The 18,206-nt window shown below is 35.1% G+C and overlaps 1 protein-coding gene across 4 annotated transcripts in view; it reads right to left on the reverse strand.

Moving 5' to 3' along the window:
• The window catches only part of KIF6 (kinesin family member 6), a 126,556-nt gene that overhangs the window by 42,624 nt on the left and 65,726 nt on the right, over positions 1 to 18,206 (reverse strand). For all 4 annotated transcript variants that reach the window (XR_015731483.1, XR_004593013.3, XM_034428018.3 and 1 more), the window contains exon 15: positions 11,519 to 11,574. Coding sequence is in view for 2 of the 4 variants with exons in the window: in XM_034428018.3 (XP_034283909.1) it covers positions 11,519 to 11,574 (56 nt within the window). In the remaining 2 variants the exon portion in view is untranslated. The remainder of the gene's footprint in view (positions 1 to 11,518; positions 11,575 to 18,206) is intronic.

An 18,206-nucleotide genomic window follows, 5' to 3' on the forward strand; every position in this document is an offset into this window, starting at 1 on the left:
TTGGCCCATCACCACAATTTCTTCAAAAACAGTAAAACTTCAAGACTGCATATTGCAAAAGTTCACTGTCCTTTAAGTCAATTGCGTATTCATGCTGATGCTGCAGGCTTGTCTTAATCGGTCTGCACGAATCAACATGTGATTGTCTGTTTGTATTTTTATTATTTGATCATTTCTAAGGAATGTCAGAAATTTTAAAAAAGCACTGATTTGATAACTCTGAACACCAGAAGTATATTGAGTTAAAACTATACACTATGCCACATGTTTTTAAAATATTACTTTAACCAGTGTTTTAAAAACACTTTAAAGCGCTCCATGGCATAGGGCCTAGCTATCTTCGAGACCGCCTGCTGCCACCGACGACCTCCCATCGACCCGTGCGCTCCCACAGAGAGGGCCTCCTCGGGGTGCCATCAGCCAAACAATGCAGGCAGGTGACCCCCAGGGGGAGGGCCTTCTCTGTGGGGGCACCCACCCTCTGGAATCAGTTGCCCCCAGAGATAAGGAGAATCCATGACCTTCCGCCGTGCCCTTAAAACCTTCTTTTTCCAACAAGCCGGGTTGGCCTAATTCTTTTTAAGTGCTTTTAATTGTTTTGTTTATCGTTTTAATTAATGGGGCCAAATTTATATATATTTTTTAACTGTATTTTAATATTTGTATTTGATGTTTTTATTTAGCTGTTCACTGCCCTGAGTCCTCAGGGAGAAGGGCGGTATACAAATTCAAAATAAAATAAAAAATAAATAAATAAAATAAAAAGAAGGCATTGCGGGATGTATTAAACCAAATATTACATATAGTACTGTAAAAGAGAATCACCTTTTGGATGATTAAGAACCTCAGAAAATATTTTTTGAGCATTTGAAAGCCACAAGGTGCCCATACAACAAAGCAAAATAGCTTCATTTCATTTTTTCCCCCCAGAGGCATTCTTAGAGGAGAGGTGATTCCTCTCTGCTAAATCAACTTGGGAGTCTACCCTGCAGTTGTATTGTCTCAAAATCCTAAGAAACTACAAACCTCTTATTGAAATGAGTTAGATTTTTAGGTGAGGGGAGGAGGACACTTGCACCACTTACAGTCATGGAGCCCCAAGTTGTCCATTTCAATCTATCACAGAATTATAAAGCTTTTCTTAACAGACCATAAGTCCCAGAGCACCTTAGCTTCTTCATTGTTTTACTATTTTCTCTGTTTTACAATTCCACCAGTTCTTGCTTGCAGGCAAATGATATTTCTTGCAATTGTACATCTTCCAATGTACAATTGTTGCTACTTCATCCTGCCATTGTTTGTAGTCAATCTGTACAATATTATTATTATTATTTCTTTTATTCATTAAACATGAAACTCAGTCAACTGAACATTTAAAAATATGTCACACATATGATTGACTGGTGCTTATGGTTGATAAGGGTTGCTGCCAGTATCCTAGGTATCAACAAAGTACCTTTTTAAAATATATGATGTTCCGAGTAGCGCAGTTTTTTGCAGTTCCACTAGTGTTATTGCAGGAAGCTGCAATTTCTTGATGTATTTTGTAAAATTCTTGGACATGGTACTAAGTGCCCCGATGACAATAGGTATCACTGTTACATGTTTCATCCATAGCCATGTAGTTTCGATGGCCAGGTCGCAATATTTCGTGATTTTTTTCCAGTTCTTTTTCTTCGACTCTGGTGTCTCCTGGTACAGCAATATTAATAAACTGTACATTTTGGTTTTCGACAACTTGATATCTGGGGTGTTGTGTTCCAAATGACGATCCATCTGTATTCAAAATCCCACAAGATCTTCACTTTCTCATTTTCAATAACTTTTTCCACTTTATGTTCCCATGACTTTTTGGATACAGGTAAATCATATTTTTTACGTAATGACCAATGGATTAATTTAGCAACTCAGTTGTGTCTAGCTTTGTAATCAGTTTGTGCGATTTTGCTGCATTCACATATGAAATGTGAAACAGTTTTGACTTTGTCGTTGCAAAGTTGGCAGTTTGGATTGTCAGTGGATTTTCGTATCTTTGCTTTCATGGCATTAGTTTGTAGTGCTTGTTCTTGAGCAGCCAGTATTAAATCTTCTGTTTCTTTTTTGATGGTTCCCATCTTAAGCTATACCCATGTAAAGTTGTCATCACATTTTCCTTCAATGTTTTTCAAGTGCTGTCCATGCAAAGCTTTGGTTTTCCATCTATTTAATCTGTCATCCAGCTGTTTTTCCTTATAGTCTGCATTTGTTTCTGTTGTTTTTATAATGTTCTACATTTTCACAGCCTGCAGCAATTTTTCTGTACTTTGGTTCAAATAATTCAAACTTCGTTTTTCTTCTTCTACAGTTTGATGGACTTGCAATAGCCCTCTGCCACATATTCTTCTTGGCAGGTACAGCCTATTGATGTCACTTTGTGGATGTAAAGCGTGGTACATATTCAAAAATTTATGTGTTTCCCAGTCCAAATTTTCCAGTTCAGTCAAAATCCAGTTGATAATTCCAGTTGGGTAGTGTATCACTGGAACTGCCCATGTATTAATGGCTTTAATTATGTTTCCAGCATTCAGTTTTGATTTTAATATTTTGTGTTCCTTTTGCACTGACTCTTTGATTTTTCCATTCAAGATGTTATCTGCTTCCAATATGCCTAAGTATTTGTAACCATCATTATATATTATTATTGTAGTAGTAGATGTTGTTATTTACACAAACATGTGAAATCACAGCTGCCAGTTCCTTAGCTGATGTTGGCCTCCATGTGCATCTAGTATCTTCCCAAGAATCTAGGATGTCATCATGTATTGGTATAGTATGTGGATCCAAGCAGTGGATTTTGTAATTGATAGACAAAAATTTTGTCAATGCACAGATTTTCTAAGTGTTGTCTACATTTTTTTTGAATGGCACCCATTGTGTCAATAACCATAGCCAGTTGATGCCATAATTTTTTCACTTTGATTTTCAAATCTTTATACTTTGTGATCTCCAATTCTTTGTCTTCTATCTACTATTCCCTGGAATTGCCACACAAATTACCCAAATTTTCTTCTTTTCAGCCTAAATCTGGTGTGTTATGTGCCAATTATTATTTATATATGTATATATGTCGTTATCATCATCAACATCAACATCATCATTTTAGCCATTGTCTATCCACTGCAGGATGAAGGCCTTTTCCACATGTTTCCAATCAATATTTGTTTTTAAATTTTGTGAGTTTATATGTGTTTTAATATGGCTGTACACCGCCTTGAGTCCCTTGGGAGAAGGGCGGTATAGAAGTTTAATAAATTCAATTCAATTCAATTCAATATGGTCCTGAACTTTTTTTTGCCAATTGGGCCTACAATACTTGCTGATGTTGCTGATCCATCTTTTTTTTAGGTCTCTTTCATGGATGCTTTTTATCAAGTGGGATCCATTCTATGACTGCCTTGGTCCACCTGCCATCAGTTCTTCTTGCTATGTGACCAGTCCATTTCCATTTCAATTCTGTTACTCTCTTGATGATATTGTATACTTTTATTTGTTCTCTAATCCATGTGCAGGTCTTTCTATCTTGTCTTGTAATGCTGAGCATGTATTTTTCCATGGCTCTTTGTAACTTTTGTATTGATTGCGAGGTTAGTGTCCATGTTTCACCAGCACATGCTAGAGCAGATAGCACACACTGATTGAAAACTTTTCTCTTCAAACATAGGGGGAAGCTGTTTTTGAACATACAATAAAGGAAATTGGACAGGGTGTTAAATATGGTTGACAGGCATCCGGCAAGTTAAGCATAATTTTCAAGAACAACCTCCCCCTATCTATATATGTATATATGTATGTGTATCTCAGTGCAATCCTAAATCAAGTTACCATGTGATTGGACCCAAATTTATAACTATTTTATGTGATCATAAAGCAAATCACTACAGTTATTAAGCAAATCACATGTTTCTTAAGTGAATTTGGCTTCCCCAAATGGCCGGCAAAAAAGGTTACAAATCATGATCATGTGATGATAGGATCCTGCAGCTGGTCATAAGTGTGAGTCTGTTGCCAAGTGTTCAAATTGCAATCATATTATAGTGGTGACGGCATGACAGTCATAAGGACAAGTAAGGGATGTAAAGCATATTTTCCTAAGCCATCATAACTTTGAACAGTCACTAAAGATAATTAAGGACTACTTGTTGAGAGAAAACACTGCCTATTTTTTTTTAAATGACAAGTTCCCATATTGAAGTCATGCAATAATGAGTATCAAGATTGATAGCTTAGCAGGAGAGACCATATTACTGTTGCTTTACTATGTAAAACATCTGTTTATATCCCACTTTTCCATATGCACAATACACAATTGCTTAGGGTGATTAAAAGTAAACATTAAAGAAATCTAAGCATAAAAACAACAATTAAAATCAAGGCTAGCTGTCATTAAATAAATTCAATCACAAGTTAAGGTCTAGATACCCTTAGCTCACTCAGCAAGCTGATGGGAGTAATTGCTAAGCAAATTAGACTTCAAAATCTGGGCTTTTTTCATATTTTTAGATTTCTGCAGCTGACAAAACTAAAAGTGTATCTGCCCAGCCATAATATCTTCACAATTTAATGTGTTCTTTTGCTTGGCAGTTCATCCTAAAACTCTGGGTAAAATCAAATTCTTAGTGTTTGTGCTTGACAGCAATACTAGACCAATTCTAAAATAAATTTAAAAAATATATGGGGTGGTAAGCAGACTTTATCACTGAAATTAAAATGAGGTAATCCCATATGCCAATAGCCTATTCTGATTTGAAAAACAGTAACCTTTGCATTGCAGGAAAAGGGTTTATATTATTTGTAACTCATTGGTTGGTGGGGGTGGGTGGGTGCAGTCATTGGAAAAGTTGCCAGTTATATGAGATTAGTAACAGAGTTCCTTTAAGTCTTTTAATTACTATTTTCTTAGTAATAAAATAACTAAATCCAGTCACCATTCAAGGTCTGAAATATGATTGCTCTTAATCAGTATTTTTGAACAGCAGGCAAACTACCACATAGAATTTGTCACATAATCAGAACTTGATATGCTTTTTAAAAAATTAAAAATATACCTTAAATACTTTTCAACACAAATTGTTAACAGTGCCATCCTATATATGTCTCTCAGAATTAAATTCCACTGGGCTGAATGGGGTTTAGCTAAATTATATAGGATTGGCCTTTACATTTGAGCTGCTTTTATACTGTGTAGTCTCAAAGAAGCTCAGTAAAATTTTAACAACCAAAACCTATCTAAAATTGGCAGCTAAAATCAAAAACGTCATCAAAAAAGCACAACAAAGAATGTTCTTTCTGCGCCAACTCAGAAAGCTCAAACTGCCCAAGGAGATGCTAATCCAGTTCTACAGAGGAATTATTGAGTCTGTCATCTGCACCTCTATAACTGTCTGGTTTAGTTCTGCAACCCAACAAGACAGACACAGACTTCAGAGGATAATTAGAACTGCAGAAAAAACAATTGCTACCAACCTGCCTTCCATTGAGGACCTATATACTGCAAGAGTCAAAAAGAGGGCTGTGAAAATATTTACAGACCCCTCACATCCTGGACATAAACTGTTTCAACTTCTGCCTGCAAAATGACGCTATAGAGCACTGCACACCAGAATAACTAGACACAAGGACAGTTTTTTCCCGAATGCCATCATTCTGCTAAACAAATAATTCCCTCCACACTGTCAAACTATTTACTAAGTCTGCATTACTATTAATCTTCTCATCTTCTCATCATTCTCATCACCCATCTCCTCCTTATACTTATGACTGTATGACTGTAACCTTGTTGCTGGTATCCTTCCGATTTATATTGATATTGTTTCCTGATTGCTTATTTGTAACCCATGACTATCATTAAGTGTTGTACCTTATGATTCTTGATGAACGTATCTTTACTGAGAGCATATGCACCAAGACAAATTCCTTGTGTGTCCAATCACACTTGGCCAATAAAAATTCTATTCTATTCTATTCTATTCTATTCTATTCTATTCTATTCTATTCTATTCTATTCTATTCTATTCTATTCTATTCTATTCTATTCTATTCTATTCTACAACAAAATACAACAGTATGAAATACTCCTGTTCAGGGTTCTAGCCAGGGTTCCAGATAGCCATTGATATACCTATTTGATCTATTTCTCTGCACAACTTAGCTTTATGTGACTGCTAAATATGTTCTCCATTCAAAGGACTCATTGCAATACTCTTCCCCTTCTTTTTCTCTCTACACTCTTTATTTCTTTATTTTTAACATTGCATGTTTTATCATTCTATTAATTTTCTGATCAATTCACAATCGATAAAATGGAAGTAAATTGTATCAAAACCCACATTACAAGTAATGTAATCCCAGAGTCAAAAGAAGATTCTTTATATGAAATTTGTTTTGTAGGATTCTTGTAGGCATTTGGATTCTCTTGTTTTGGAATTATCCTACCTATATTTATTTTTCAATGAAGAAAATATATGTAGTTCAGAGTTGAACTGTGGAGTCCTTGGTGCTCTCTGAGTTTGGTTTTTGCTTGCAGATATTTCATTGGCCAACTAGGTAACATATGTTCTGAGAGTCAATGTGGGATTTGCTCTCTGTTTATATCCAACAGTTTGTCCTGCCAGTGTTGGTCAAGATGTGGTTTTCTAACTTGTAGTTCCTTGATTAGTGTATTGTGTTCTGCTTGACTATTTATCTGATGTTAATCCCTGTTTATCTGGGAGTTGGCTGCTGGAGAGGACCTGTTCTGGATTTTTGTGGTGGTATTTCTTTCTGAGATTTTTTTTAATGTCTCTTTTGAATGGTGTGTAAATGGTTTATTTCTATATGTTTATTGATTTTTATTTTTGTCACTATATATTTTTACTGAATATGATTTAATATTGTCCAATTAAAAACTGACTCACAATATAGGAAAGAATAAAAATATAATACAAAGTAAGTAAAGAAGATTGGGATGTAATCATTTGACACAAAAACATATGCAAAAATACCAAATTAGGGAGTCCATCCAGTGTAACCCAGGCCTGGGAGACTAAGTCTTCAACATCTTTGGGAATGTCAACAGGATTGGAGCACCATAGAATTTGTGAGGGATTGCATGCCAAAAAACAGGTATCATAACTGAGATATTAAATTTATGTATACTGAGTAATACGAAGATGATATAATGGTTCTATTTCCCCTAAAATAAATCATCAACTTCTTTCACTATTATTGCATTGAGCTCTACTAGATTAAATCTAATAGTGATTGTAGCTGTAGACACAGGCAGGTCTAGTGAACACGTTAGTTAAAGTGATTATTCCAAAGATCTTAAATAATGCATTTGAGAACAAGGGGAAAAGCTCTCTTTATTTCTTACAATGGACAAGTTCATTATTTATTTTTATATGATCAGAATTAAGAGTCCAAATAATAATTTGGGGACCCTCTTTTCTATAGATATCCCTTTTATTAATACCACTGGACATTTCCGCAAAATACATTTCCATATACACTTCTGTACTATCCTTGAGGTAACCTGAAAATTCTTATTCTCTGCCATTTGTTTGATATTTCTTTCCATTCATCCACTTACTTACTACAACAGCTGCATCTTATTTTCATGATCCCTTGTCTCTTTGCTTCATTTTAACTCATGCTTTCATTTGAGCTTACTTTAGTTATTCAGCAAAGACAATATTACTAACCACAGTTTTTAATAAAAAATATTTCTGCTGAAGTTTTGCATACCAGGTGGATTTTGAAAAAATAATACAAAAGGCCTACAAGCCCCAAACAGGATATTAATAGCAGGTGAAGATACCTGTGATTCATTCTTTATTATTTCTTTCCATCAGTCCCCACTGATATGTAAGAGAACAAGTATTAAATCAGTAGTCGGTCAAACCAAATTGAAATATATCAGTTTCTCAAAGCAAAGCAGACCAAAACAGGGAATATAAGGAGGTGAAGGAGTGGGTCCACATATTAAAAAACTGAAGAAAAAGACATGCGATAGAAAAAACAACAACAAGGAACTAAGATAGAAATGTAAGGAGAACTAATGTGTTCCCATTTTCCTTTAGTGGTTTCCCAATTATTTATGATAACTGAAAATATTGTGATATCTGTACACAAAAGACTGTTTTATGTAGCGCTACAGAAAATTAGCAAGTTTCTAGTCAATGAATTTGTACTTCTTTTGTACTATTGCTACCATATTATTATAACAAATGGAATGATGCAATTGTTCTATGTGGTAATAGTGAAATTCTATATAAATGAGGATCATTTATAACTAAAGAATGAAATGGTATACATTCTTACTGACTTACTAGGAAACCCTATTTCTAGGAATCTTGTTTTAACTGAAGGCTTGGAACTATCATTTATCTTTCCTTTTACACTCAGCTTCAATTACAGCATTAATTGATTTTTTTGCCCAGAATAACAAGAAGAGCTGTTTCCCTTAAGGAAATTAAATAATTTAATTAATTAAAAAATATTTGCACTGATTTTTTCCCCGCTTCTAGAAAGTTTAGGCCAATTAATGGAATAAACTTCACGTTCATATTGAGGCACTACATAAGTTAATGAAATATCTTACTTAATAACTAATTAAAGAATTAAACTTTTTTTAGGAGTGGGGATCATGTGGCCTGGATTTGTCCAGTATTATGCTTTTGTCTAGAGTGCATTTCCAAAAATATTAAGTTACAATTTGAGCACTGTGAAGAACTTTACTTTTTCATATCTTCTTCTTTAATATAATTTTTACTGAAGAATAAAATAAAATACCTTTAATAAGGTAAAAACAATGAAAATATTTAAAAGGAAGAAGTTAAGGAAGAATACAAAATAAGTAAGAAAGAAAATAGAAAAAGAAAATAAAAGATTATAAAGAAGTTTCCGGGTTTTTTGACAATGGTTATAAAGGACTTTTTTATCCATTCTCTAAGGTTACATCATAATTTCTTTTCTTCAATATGTTATTGTTGTGTCCATTTTATCATATAGTCTTTTACTTGTTCTACTTCTGTTTCAAATTACAGTATAAGTTTATGGCAAGTATATGTTCAACTTCACCTTCTATATTGCTTCTACATTGTTCAACTTCACCTTCAAATTCTGTCTTCTGCTGCTCCATTCCAAATATCCAATTTTCTACCTTTAATCTTTCTCTTAACTGTACATATGAAATCTATTAAAAACTAAATCCCTCTGGGGCCAGTTGCTTTCTCAATTTCATCTTATATTCTCTATGTCCCCTTTCTAAGAACACTTGATAACTTAACCATTTTTCTTTACCTGCAATATTTTTTTCTATAAAATGCTTCTTGTGAATAAGGCATTTTGGGACACACTCTGGGTTTAATATCTGTTCCATATTCTCAAAATGTACTACTAATTTAAAGATTCTTAAAATCCACATTAACCTTAACATTATTGTACAACAAAAAATGGTGCCACCTGAATCACAGATCAAGCCCTTCTAATTCTGCTGTTTTTTTAAAAAAATTTCTGATGAGAAAATCAACTGATTATTGGATTTTTATTACCAAACTCTCTAGAACATTGTAAAAGTAATAAAGGTGAGATACAAACAAACAAACAAACAAACAAACAAACAAACAAACAAACAGAATGGTACTATTTTGGCCAGCAACCAAGTATTTTATACATTGGAGATATAAGGGGAGGTATAAAGGGAGATATAAGGGGAGTGTAATATCAATTTATTTTAAGGAATGAGCATGCAAAGAGAGGTAATATTGACTGAGTTCCCCAAGTCATGAAAATAGATGAAATGTATTCTAGCATGTTTCACATTTTAGGATATCAAGTGCCTTCCCCAAATTTATTATGACAGTACTCTTGCCCCAATTAAAATAAAGAATTTACTATAAGTTTTTGAAAAGTTTGTAAATGGACTTGATCTTTGACATAATTAGAAATTCTAGAACCGGACTGAAGAACCGAAAACATCACAAACATCACAAGGACTGAGCCTTATCTGTCATCATGAATGCTGTATGTATGCACAAAAAGTTATAGCACCTTTTGATCATTGAAACATTAATATTGTCTTCATTTTCTTTGCATTTAATGATTCCCTGTCTTAGGTATAATTTTTTGCCAAGATTGTAAGACCTTTGTTAATGTACTGTATGTTATGCTATTGACATTGCTCATTAGCCCTTCCCACAGATTCCTATTTGGGATTAGGTGTGGATGATAACTTCTTTTAATTTCTGCAAAACGAATGCATGATTTTCAAAAGTTCCCCTTTCAGATAGTACTTTCTAATTTAGAATTAGAACAGAAATCCATATGTACCAGACTTACCATTTTTATAAATATATTATTATATGATTTTAGACAAGTCTCATCTTCAGTTCTCTTTATAATGATTAATATCAATTTTCAGATACAAACATATTCCAGGTACCAATATATACTCAAAATTCACCTATTTTTTTGTTCAATGATACAATGGTAGAAAAAAATATTCATCTTGCAGTAGTATATTTTGGTGATTGCAACTTAGTTGTAGATTTAGCACTTGTGAATTCTACTCTATGATCCCTTTGCAAAGTTGGGAGAACAACTAAAATATCCAACTATGATCACCCCATTTCAGGTATCATGGCATATCACTGTATATCATGGAAAATGGCTAGATTTTTTCCATAGCTCTGGTGTGAAACAGCGATTGCTCCAGTGGAAAATCAGAATGTTAAAATATTTGTGGCAGAATTTTAAAATAGAGTCAACCACTGTCTGTCATGACTATTACAAATCATCAAGTCTGTAATATGGATTCTACATTGCGTCAAGTGATTCACCAAAAAGTCCTCTGATGACTTTTGTGGTAAAGAATATCATATTATTAAGTGTTGGCTAGCAAATATAAAATAATACTGATACGATCTGGGCTTCATTGAACATACTAGAATAGCCAGGAATGCTTGATGGAATCCAAAACAAAAATACAAGGAACATAGATATCTATCTTCAAGCACAGATGGATATAATTTCTATTTGCTGGTTTTTCACTATAATTTTATCAGGGAAGTAGCCATGTATGATTTTATGTATGGCATTCTATACAGTCACATGACAAACAAGTTATACTGTTTCTATTGTCCGACTAGCATAATCAGAGTTAAGAGGTAGAATTCTGAAATAGAAAACTCTTTTGACCTTGAGTTTTAAATAAATTGGATGTGTATTGCTAGAATTAACAGAATGGACTGAAATATTGATAAATATTGATAATGATAAAATATTGCTAATATTGCTATTGCTTAACGCATTGTAAGCCACCCTGAGTCTTCGGAGAAGGGCGGCGTATAAATCAAATTTAAAAAAAATTAAAATTGATAGAATAGGGAAAAATCTAATTAACTAATTCCAATGGCAGGTATAATTTTTAGTCAGCGTAAATTTCAAAATCCAAAATCCAAAATATAATTTGGATACTAAAAAAGGAAATATTCATACTTACTGATTTGATTTCTTACATCGTTTACTTTTTGTCCCAAAGATTTTGCTTCCGCAAACCTGATAAAAGCAATCAAGTTTAGAATTTTTACTGATGCATTGTACAACTAGTCAACATTTCTGTACTATTTTCAGTTGTGGTTTGCCTGCACATTAAGTTAAAGCTGAATCTATGGCAATGAATCACATTAGACTGACAAAGTGGCAAGTTACATTATATTTTGTATTGAAAATATATGTGTGTGTGCGCGTGTGTGTGCATGCACAGTCGGTTACTGTTACCCACTCTCTGTTAACAGAAATAAAAAGTTATCTTTTTCACTCTGCATTCTCATATTGTTAAAATTATTCAGCATCCTCACTCACCAAATCAAGTGTTTTGATTGTCTGGGTATTTTGCTAATGTTATTTCTTTAAAACAAATATTCTGAGGAAGGAAGGAAGGAAGGAGAAGGAAGGAAGGAAGGAAGGAAGGAAGGAAGGAAGGAAGGAAGGAAGGAAGGAAGGAAGGAAGGAAGGAAGGAAGGAAGGAAGGAAGGAAATAATCAATCAAATATCCTAAGCCAGAGATAAGAAATAATAGCAATAACAGTTAGGCTTATATACCATCCCATAGTGCTTTACAGCACTCTCAGAGCAATTTACAATGTAGAAGCATTAATTGCATATTGGCCCAACAATCTGAGTCCTCATTTTACTGATCTCGGAAGGATGTAAGGCTGACTCAACCTTGAGCTTCATCAAGATTGAACTATGGACACTTTGCCTGCAATACTACACTTTAACCATTGCACTACCAGGGCTCTTAACATAAAGTATGTTGGACTTACTTAGAATAAGTAAGAGTAGTCCAAGTCCTACATTTTTTCAGCCCCTCCCTTTTTTAAAAGTAACAGTAATATTGTCTTTTCTTAGAACAAACCAAAGAAACATTTTTAATTTTGCTAGCCACTCAAGTCACATATTGTTAAGTAATTAAAAAAACAAAGCGACAAACATCTGTGCTAAACCAACAGGTGCTAATCTCTTCATGGTCTAAAAAAAGTGGTATCTCTCAGACTGGGATGTGAGTGAATTCAGACTTTGCTGGTAAGAATGTCCTACATGACATCGCTTCTACTTCTACTAGTTACATTTGGTTTCTAGGTGCTTTCTAAATAACAATAATTCTGTATGTAAGAAAGCAACATGTCTTTGAAGATAAATCTGACTTATACAGTATTTGTGTGGACAGAGCTATATTGTTTTCTTGTCAATTATACAGAAGTGATCTACCATTGCCTTCTTCTGGAATGTGTTTTGATTTCCCGTCTAGCCTATAGCACTGGAATTTCCTGGTGGCCTAGCATGCAAACACTAACAAGATCTGATTCTTTTTTCATGATCAGCCATGATTTGCTACATTGCTACCACTGTTGTGACTAACTCTGCTTTTATAACCTCCCAAGTATCATGAAGCTTTAATTCTATTAATAAAGTTGTAATAATTAACGAGAGGAGATCCCATAGACAAAATCCTGAGGACAAATGGAATGCAGGGAAGTTGGGAACTTCTCAAAACCTAGATGCTGAAGGTATAAATGCACAGTATTCTGAGAAGGAAAACTGGGAGGGCACCAGGGAAACCCCCTCTCTATGATTAGCTTTTTTCAGTTTTAACTGAATTTAGAATCCAAAGTGTATATAGAAAATGGAGGATGGGAATAGTCACCAAAGAGTTATGGCCCTTGCTTAATGAGGGTAAGTAGGACCAGCAACTGCATCCCTAAGCAATGTGTTTGTAGGATATGGTTTTAAAGTGCAACATCATGTGACTGTGGCAGTTTACCACAGCAGTTGTGACAGTCCCAGTTGTTGTTCTTAGGAGAATCCTGCATGATTGCAGAGTCCCATGGTCACGTGATCACTGCTTGCAATCTCCTGCCAGCTTCTCCAATGACTTTGCTTATCAAAAGCTGGCAGTGAAAGTTACAAATGGTGATCAGGTGATTCCAAGATGCTGCAACATTGTAATTGCAGCCCAGTTGCCAAGTCCCAGAATTGCAATCATGTGCCTGCAGGAACACAGAGACAGCTGCAATTACAAGGACCCATTTTCAGTCTTTATTCAACATTGTACTCTTTTCATTAGTTTGATCTTTATATTTAATTTTAATCCCATTTTTTCACTATCCTCATTGATTTTTATTACCAGACCTTGCAGATATTTTGCATTTTGGTTATTAGATAATATTATCAGCATAGCACAAATTAACGATTTGTTTCTTCCTCCAATTTTAAAATCATGCTCATCTTCTTTCAATCCAGCTTCCCTTCATATTGAGCATGTAGGATGAGTAAATAAAGGAAGAATATATTTAGCAGATATTTCATAGGACTTTAGTGCAACTTTAATAGTACCATTGAGTGAGAAGTTGTTGACCTATAATGTGTTAAAACATATTGTGATGATTGAGATTTGAAATTGCCTAAAACCTTTGGATGTGTTTATCAAAAGGTTTTAGGCAATTTCAGATCTCAATCATCACAATATGTTTTAACAAATTATAGTAGTTAACTGATGTGCTAGTTGTAATTTGCCTCATAGATGTAACCGGAATCTGCATACCCAAAGTATTTTCCGTTCCCTTTCCTTCAGGACATCCCCCCAATTTAAATCCTACCTTAGTCTAGCTAGCCACTCTATGTGTCTGATGAAGTGAGCTACAGCGCATGAAAGCTTATACCTAGTAATAATATTTTTTTAGTTGGAAAAGGTGTTACAAGAGACCATATTTTACCCTCCACCCCAAGAGTTAAGAAGTAGGTAGATAACATTTGGCTAATATGAATGTGTTTACATCTTCAAGAACAAAGTAGCTACATACATGAGTCTTGAGGGAGGTTGAGAATGTCATCTTGCAGCCCTTTTGGTGATCTTTAAAAAATCATGTAGGATGGGCTTAAAGCCAGGAGCTAGGGTAGTGTAAATGTTGTTCCTATCTTCACAAAATGGGAAAAAAGAAGATTCAGGTAACTAGAGACTCTTTTACTGCTACCCTGATTTACTACTAGGCAAAACATTGGCACAGATTTTAACCAGTCAGTTGGTGAGTATTTAGAAAAGAATGCATTGCTTGGCAGGAGTCAGCATGATTCAATCAAGAATAAATCATGCCAAACTAACCTGATCTTCTTTTTTGATAGTGTGACCAGTTTAGTTGACCACAAAAATGTTGTGGACACAGCATATTTTGACTTTAGCAAAGCATTCAACAATGTTTCCCATTACATTCTTGGTAGAGAAGATTGCAAAATATGTGCTTAACTATTCTACAATTAGATGGGTAAGTGCGGGTTGAATCCAGTATTAACAGCTCTAAAGGTTTGATGAGATGTATCACAGGTCTCTATTTTAGGCTTTGTGCTATTTAACAAATGAATAACAGTTTATGAATTCTGCATGGAAACAGAGGAAACAGGAAACACCTTGAAGGACAGTATCAAAATTCTGGGACAAATAAAAACTCCTATTATTTGGGTAAGAAAAATGAAGTATAAATATTGAGAGTATAAGATGGGGGATCATATTTGGCAGCAGCATATGGAGTAGGACCAAAAAGAGATTAACCAAAATAACAGGTCTGGAAAGATAATTCTAGGAGGAAGGATTATAGGTACTGGTATATTCAGCTTGGAGAAGAGATGACTGAGGGAAACTCCACATCTATGTTCAAGTAATTGAAGGGGTATCATGTAGAAAATGGGTCTAGAATTATTATAGAAGATGGGACAAACAATAATTGGACAAGAAATTCAGGGACAAATATCAAAATTTTACTTGGGCCCTTGAGAAAATTTCCCAATAACAAGAGCTGTTTAACCATAGAACAAATTGTACCAGGAGTACGGTGGACTCTTATTTTGCTGAATGTATTTAAACAGAAGCTTGGTAACAACTGTCAGCAATGCTATTATAGTGGATTCTTGCACTAGATAATCTCTGAGATTTCTTTCAATCCTTACATCCTATGGTTCTATGTAACTACGTATAGAATATGTTTGTGAAAACTGTTTGTGGATTTCAACTGGTTCAGAATCCAATAAATCAACTGTTGCAAAAAGCATATTACATAAATGCTTAGTTATACTGATAATCTATTCATTTTCAATCCCAATTCAGTTTTAAAAGGCTTGAACAGGTTGGAGTCATGCATTTTAGGAAACCTGTTGACAGTAAAACATGTCTGAATAATCTTGCATCTAAATTATTATGTGTTTTATGTAGGCAACCTTTGAAGATGGTTTGGAAGCTCTAGCTGGTACAGAATGCTACCACTAAATTACTGACCAGGATGCAATGCAAGAGTCATATTACACCTACTCTATGATTTGTACAGCCTGCCTATTTACTGCTAAACCTATTTGATGGTTTTGATGTTGATTTGGAAGATCCTATGTTGTTTGGGTTCAAAGATTGTGAAATTTCTTTCCCTGTATGTCATAACTGAGCCTCTGAGCTACTTGGAAGGGAATCTCTTTGTTGTTTGCTAATGGGCAATTCCAGGGAGATAGTTACTCAGCAGCTTCCAAAACAGGCTAGGCATTTTTATATCCAATTCCAGTTTTACCCAAACTGATTATTTTATTTTGGTTTTGCAGATGACTTGTGCCTATGATTTTACAGTACTTGATCATTATTTTTATTTGTTACCAAGAAAACTACAAGGACCAGCATTTCACTCTGTGTGTGTTCCTTGGTTAACAACCATTCATTTTGTGAGTGTTTGAAGTTATGGCAGTGCTGAACAAATTTATTTAAGACCAGTCCCCAAAGTTACGGTCATTGTAGTGTTCCCAGTGCTGCATGGTAAGAATTTGGGCATGTAGCAACTTACCTGTACTTATGATTGCAGGAATGCTTCAACTCCCCCACCTGCCTATTTCATCCCTGCTGCCCTGGCCCATTACTGCTGTCTTTTTGCTGCCATTGCAGTCTGGCTATTCATGAGGCAGCTGCTGGCCACTTGTTTTCTACCCCCGTCACACATGGCGGGTTTCTCACAAGACCTGGGGAAGTTGGCCTCATGTGGCCAGCAGCCGTCTCACGAAGGGGCAGGCTGGGCATGCCTCATTGGCATTGGGAGCAAGAAGGCAGTGAAGGACATCTAGGATGGCAAGGTGCAAGCAGCGGGGCCTTTGGAGTACAAGAAGTTGAGTACAGCTGTGGTTGAGACTGGATTGAAGCAGCTGTGGCTTCCTGGGTGGCTGCAGCTTTACACCATGTTGTGATGCTGAGGCAGGTTGAGCAGCTGGCCCACAGCAGCTGGGGCAGCTATGGCTTTGTGCTGTGGCACAAGAGCTTCTTGCAATCCCAAACCCACAGCATGCCAAGAAGCCCCTGAGCCACAGCACAGTTAGTAGCCCCAGAGCAGTGCAGTTCTGGGGCTGCTTGCCACTTCCTTAAGGCAGGGGCCATGGTAGCCAAAAGGAAGAATGGGGGGGAGGGGAGGGGAATAGGCTGTTGGGAAAAGTTGAAGGGGAGACAGTCCTCTACTTTGGAAAAAATGAAGCTTGGGACTGGGAGGGAAATGTCTCATGGTATTATATGGTAAATTGTTTTCATTTTTATTGTTTGTTTCCTCTATAGCAAAATAAAATTTGCAGCAAACTAAATTGTAATAACTGGGATGAAGATGCCAAACTTCACTGCCAGGATTTTGGAGTTATGGTGCTTTAAATTTTCATTCTTTAAAGGTCTCTACAACTTTGTTTATAACATGAACAAGATGAAATTACATCTGAATAACCAAGTGAACTAATTGCATGGATTGCAAATTATATACATGAAGTTTCCAACACCCACTTTTTGTGACTTTGAACAAGTACAAATTATTATATTCTGCTCTTTCTGGAGTTAAAAATTGTGCCATCAATTTCTAGTATTTTTTGTTCTAAATTTCACTGACATGATCTTGTTGCATGTTGCTCACCCTTGATCTAGAGACATTTGTACAGGTAGCAGATATGTGAAGATAGTTATCAACAATATTTACAGGTTATAATATGTATTAAAATTGAACAGTGTGGTAGCCTAGTGTAAAGACTCTCGTCTCCGATCAGAAGGTTGGGAGTTCAATCCTAAATATCAGCAGATGTTTCTCGCCTAGGGCGCAAAGAAAAAAATATCTGCTGCAAACTCCATGTGGTGTCAGGAAGGGCATCTGGCCAGTAAATGCTCAGTTCCATCCAATTGCCCCAACTCTACCCCAAATTAAGAGATTACAGGATCATAAAAAGGGAGTTAATACATATTAAAAATTTTTACCCTGAACACACTTTTCCAAAATGTTTTTTACTTAAAATATTTTTTAAAACCATAATAAAAAGTATTTACCAAGAGTTATAACCAAATAACCCCTATTAGACAAACTGTCTTCAGCAAATGGACCTGACTAAAGCATAAGTAACAATGTTCCACAATGTCCTTATTCAGCTCTTCAACTCTTCTTCAGAGCTGAATAAGCTTCTTGGATGAGAAGCAAAATGTCTTCAAAGAAAAACCAGAAAGTCCAGTTACCTCTTGGGGAAAAAAAAGCACCTTTGGGATTGAGATTTTAATTTAGGAAAAACATATATCATGCTTGTTCTTTTATAAATAATAGAAAGAAACCTGAAGGATAAAAAGAAAAAGAAATCTTAATTCTAATATT

The sequence above is a fragment of the Pantherophis guttatus genome, chromosome 1 (assembly GCF_059756535.1).
Source record: "Pantherophis guttatus breed Tessera chromosome 1, ASM5975653v1, whole genome shotgun sequence".
NCBI classification, from domain to species: Eukaryota; Metazoa; Chordata; class Lepidosauria; order Squamata; family Colubridae; genus Pantherophis; species Pantherophis guttatus.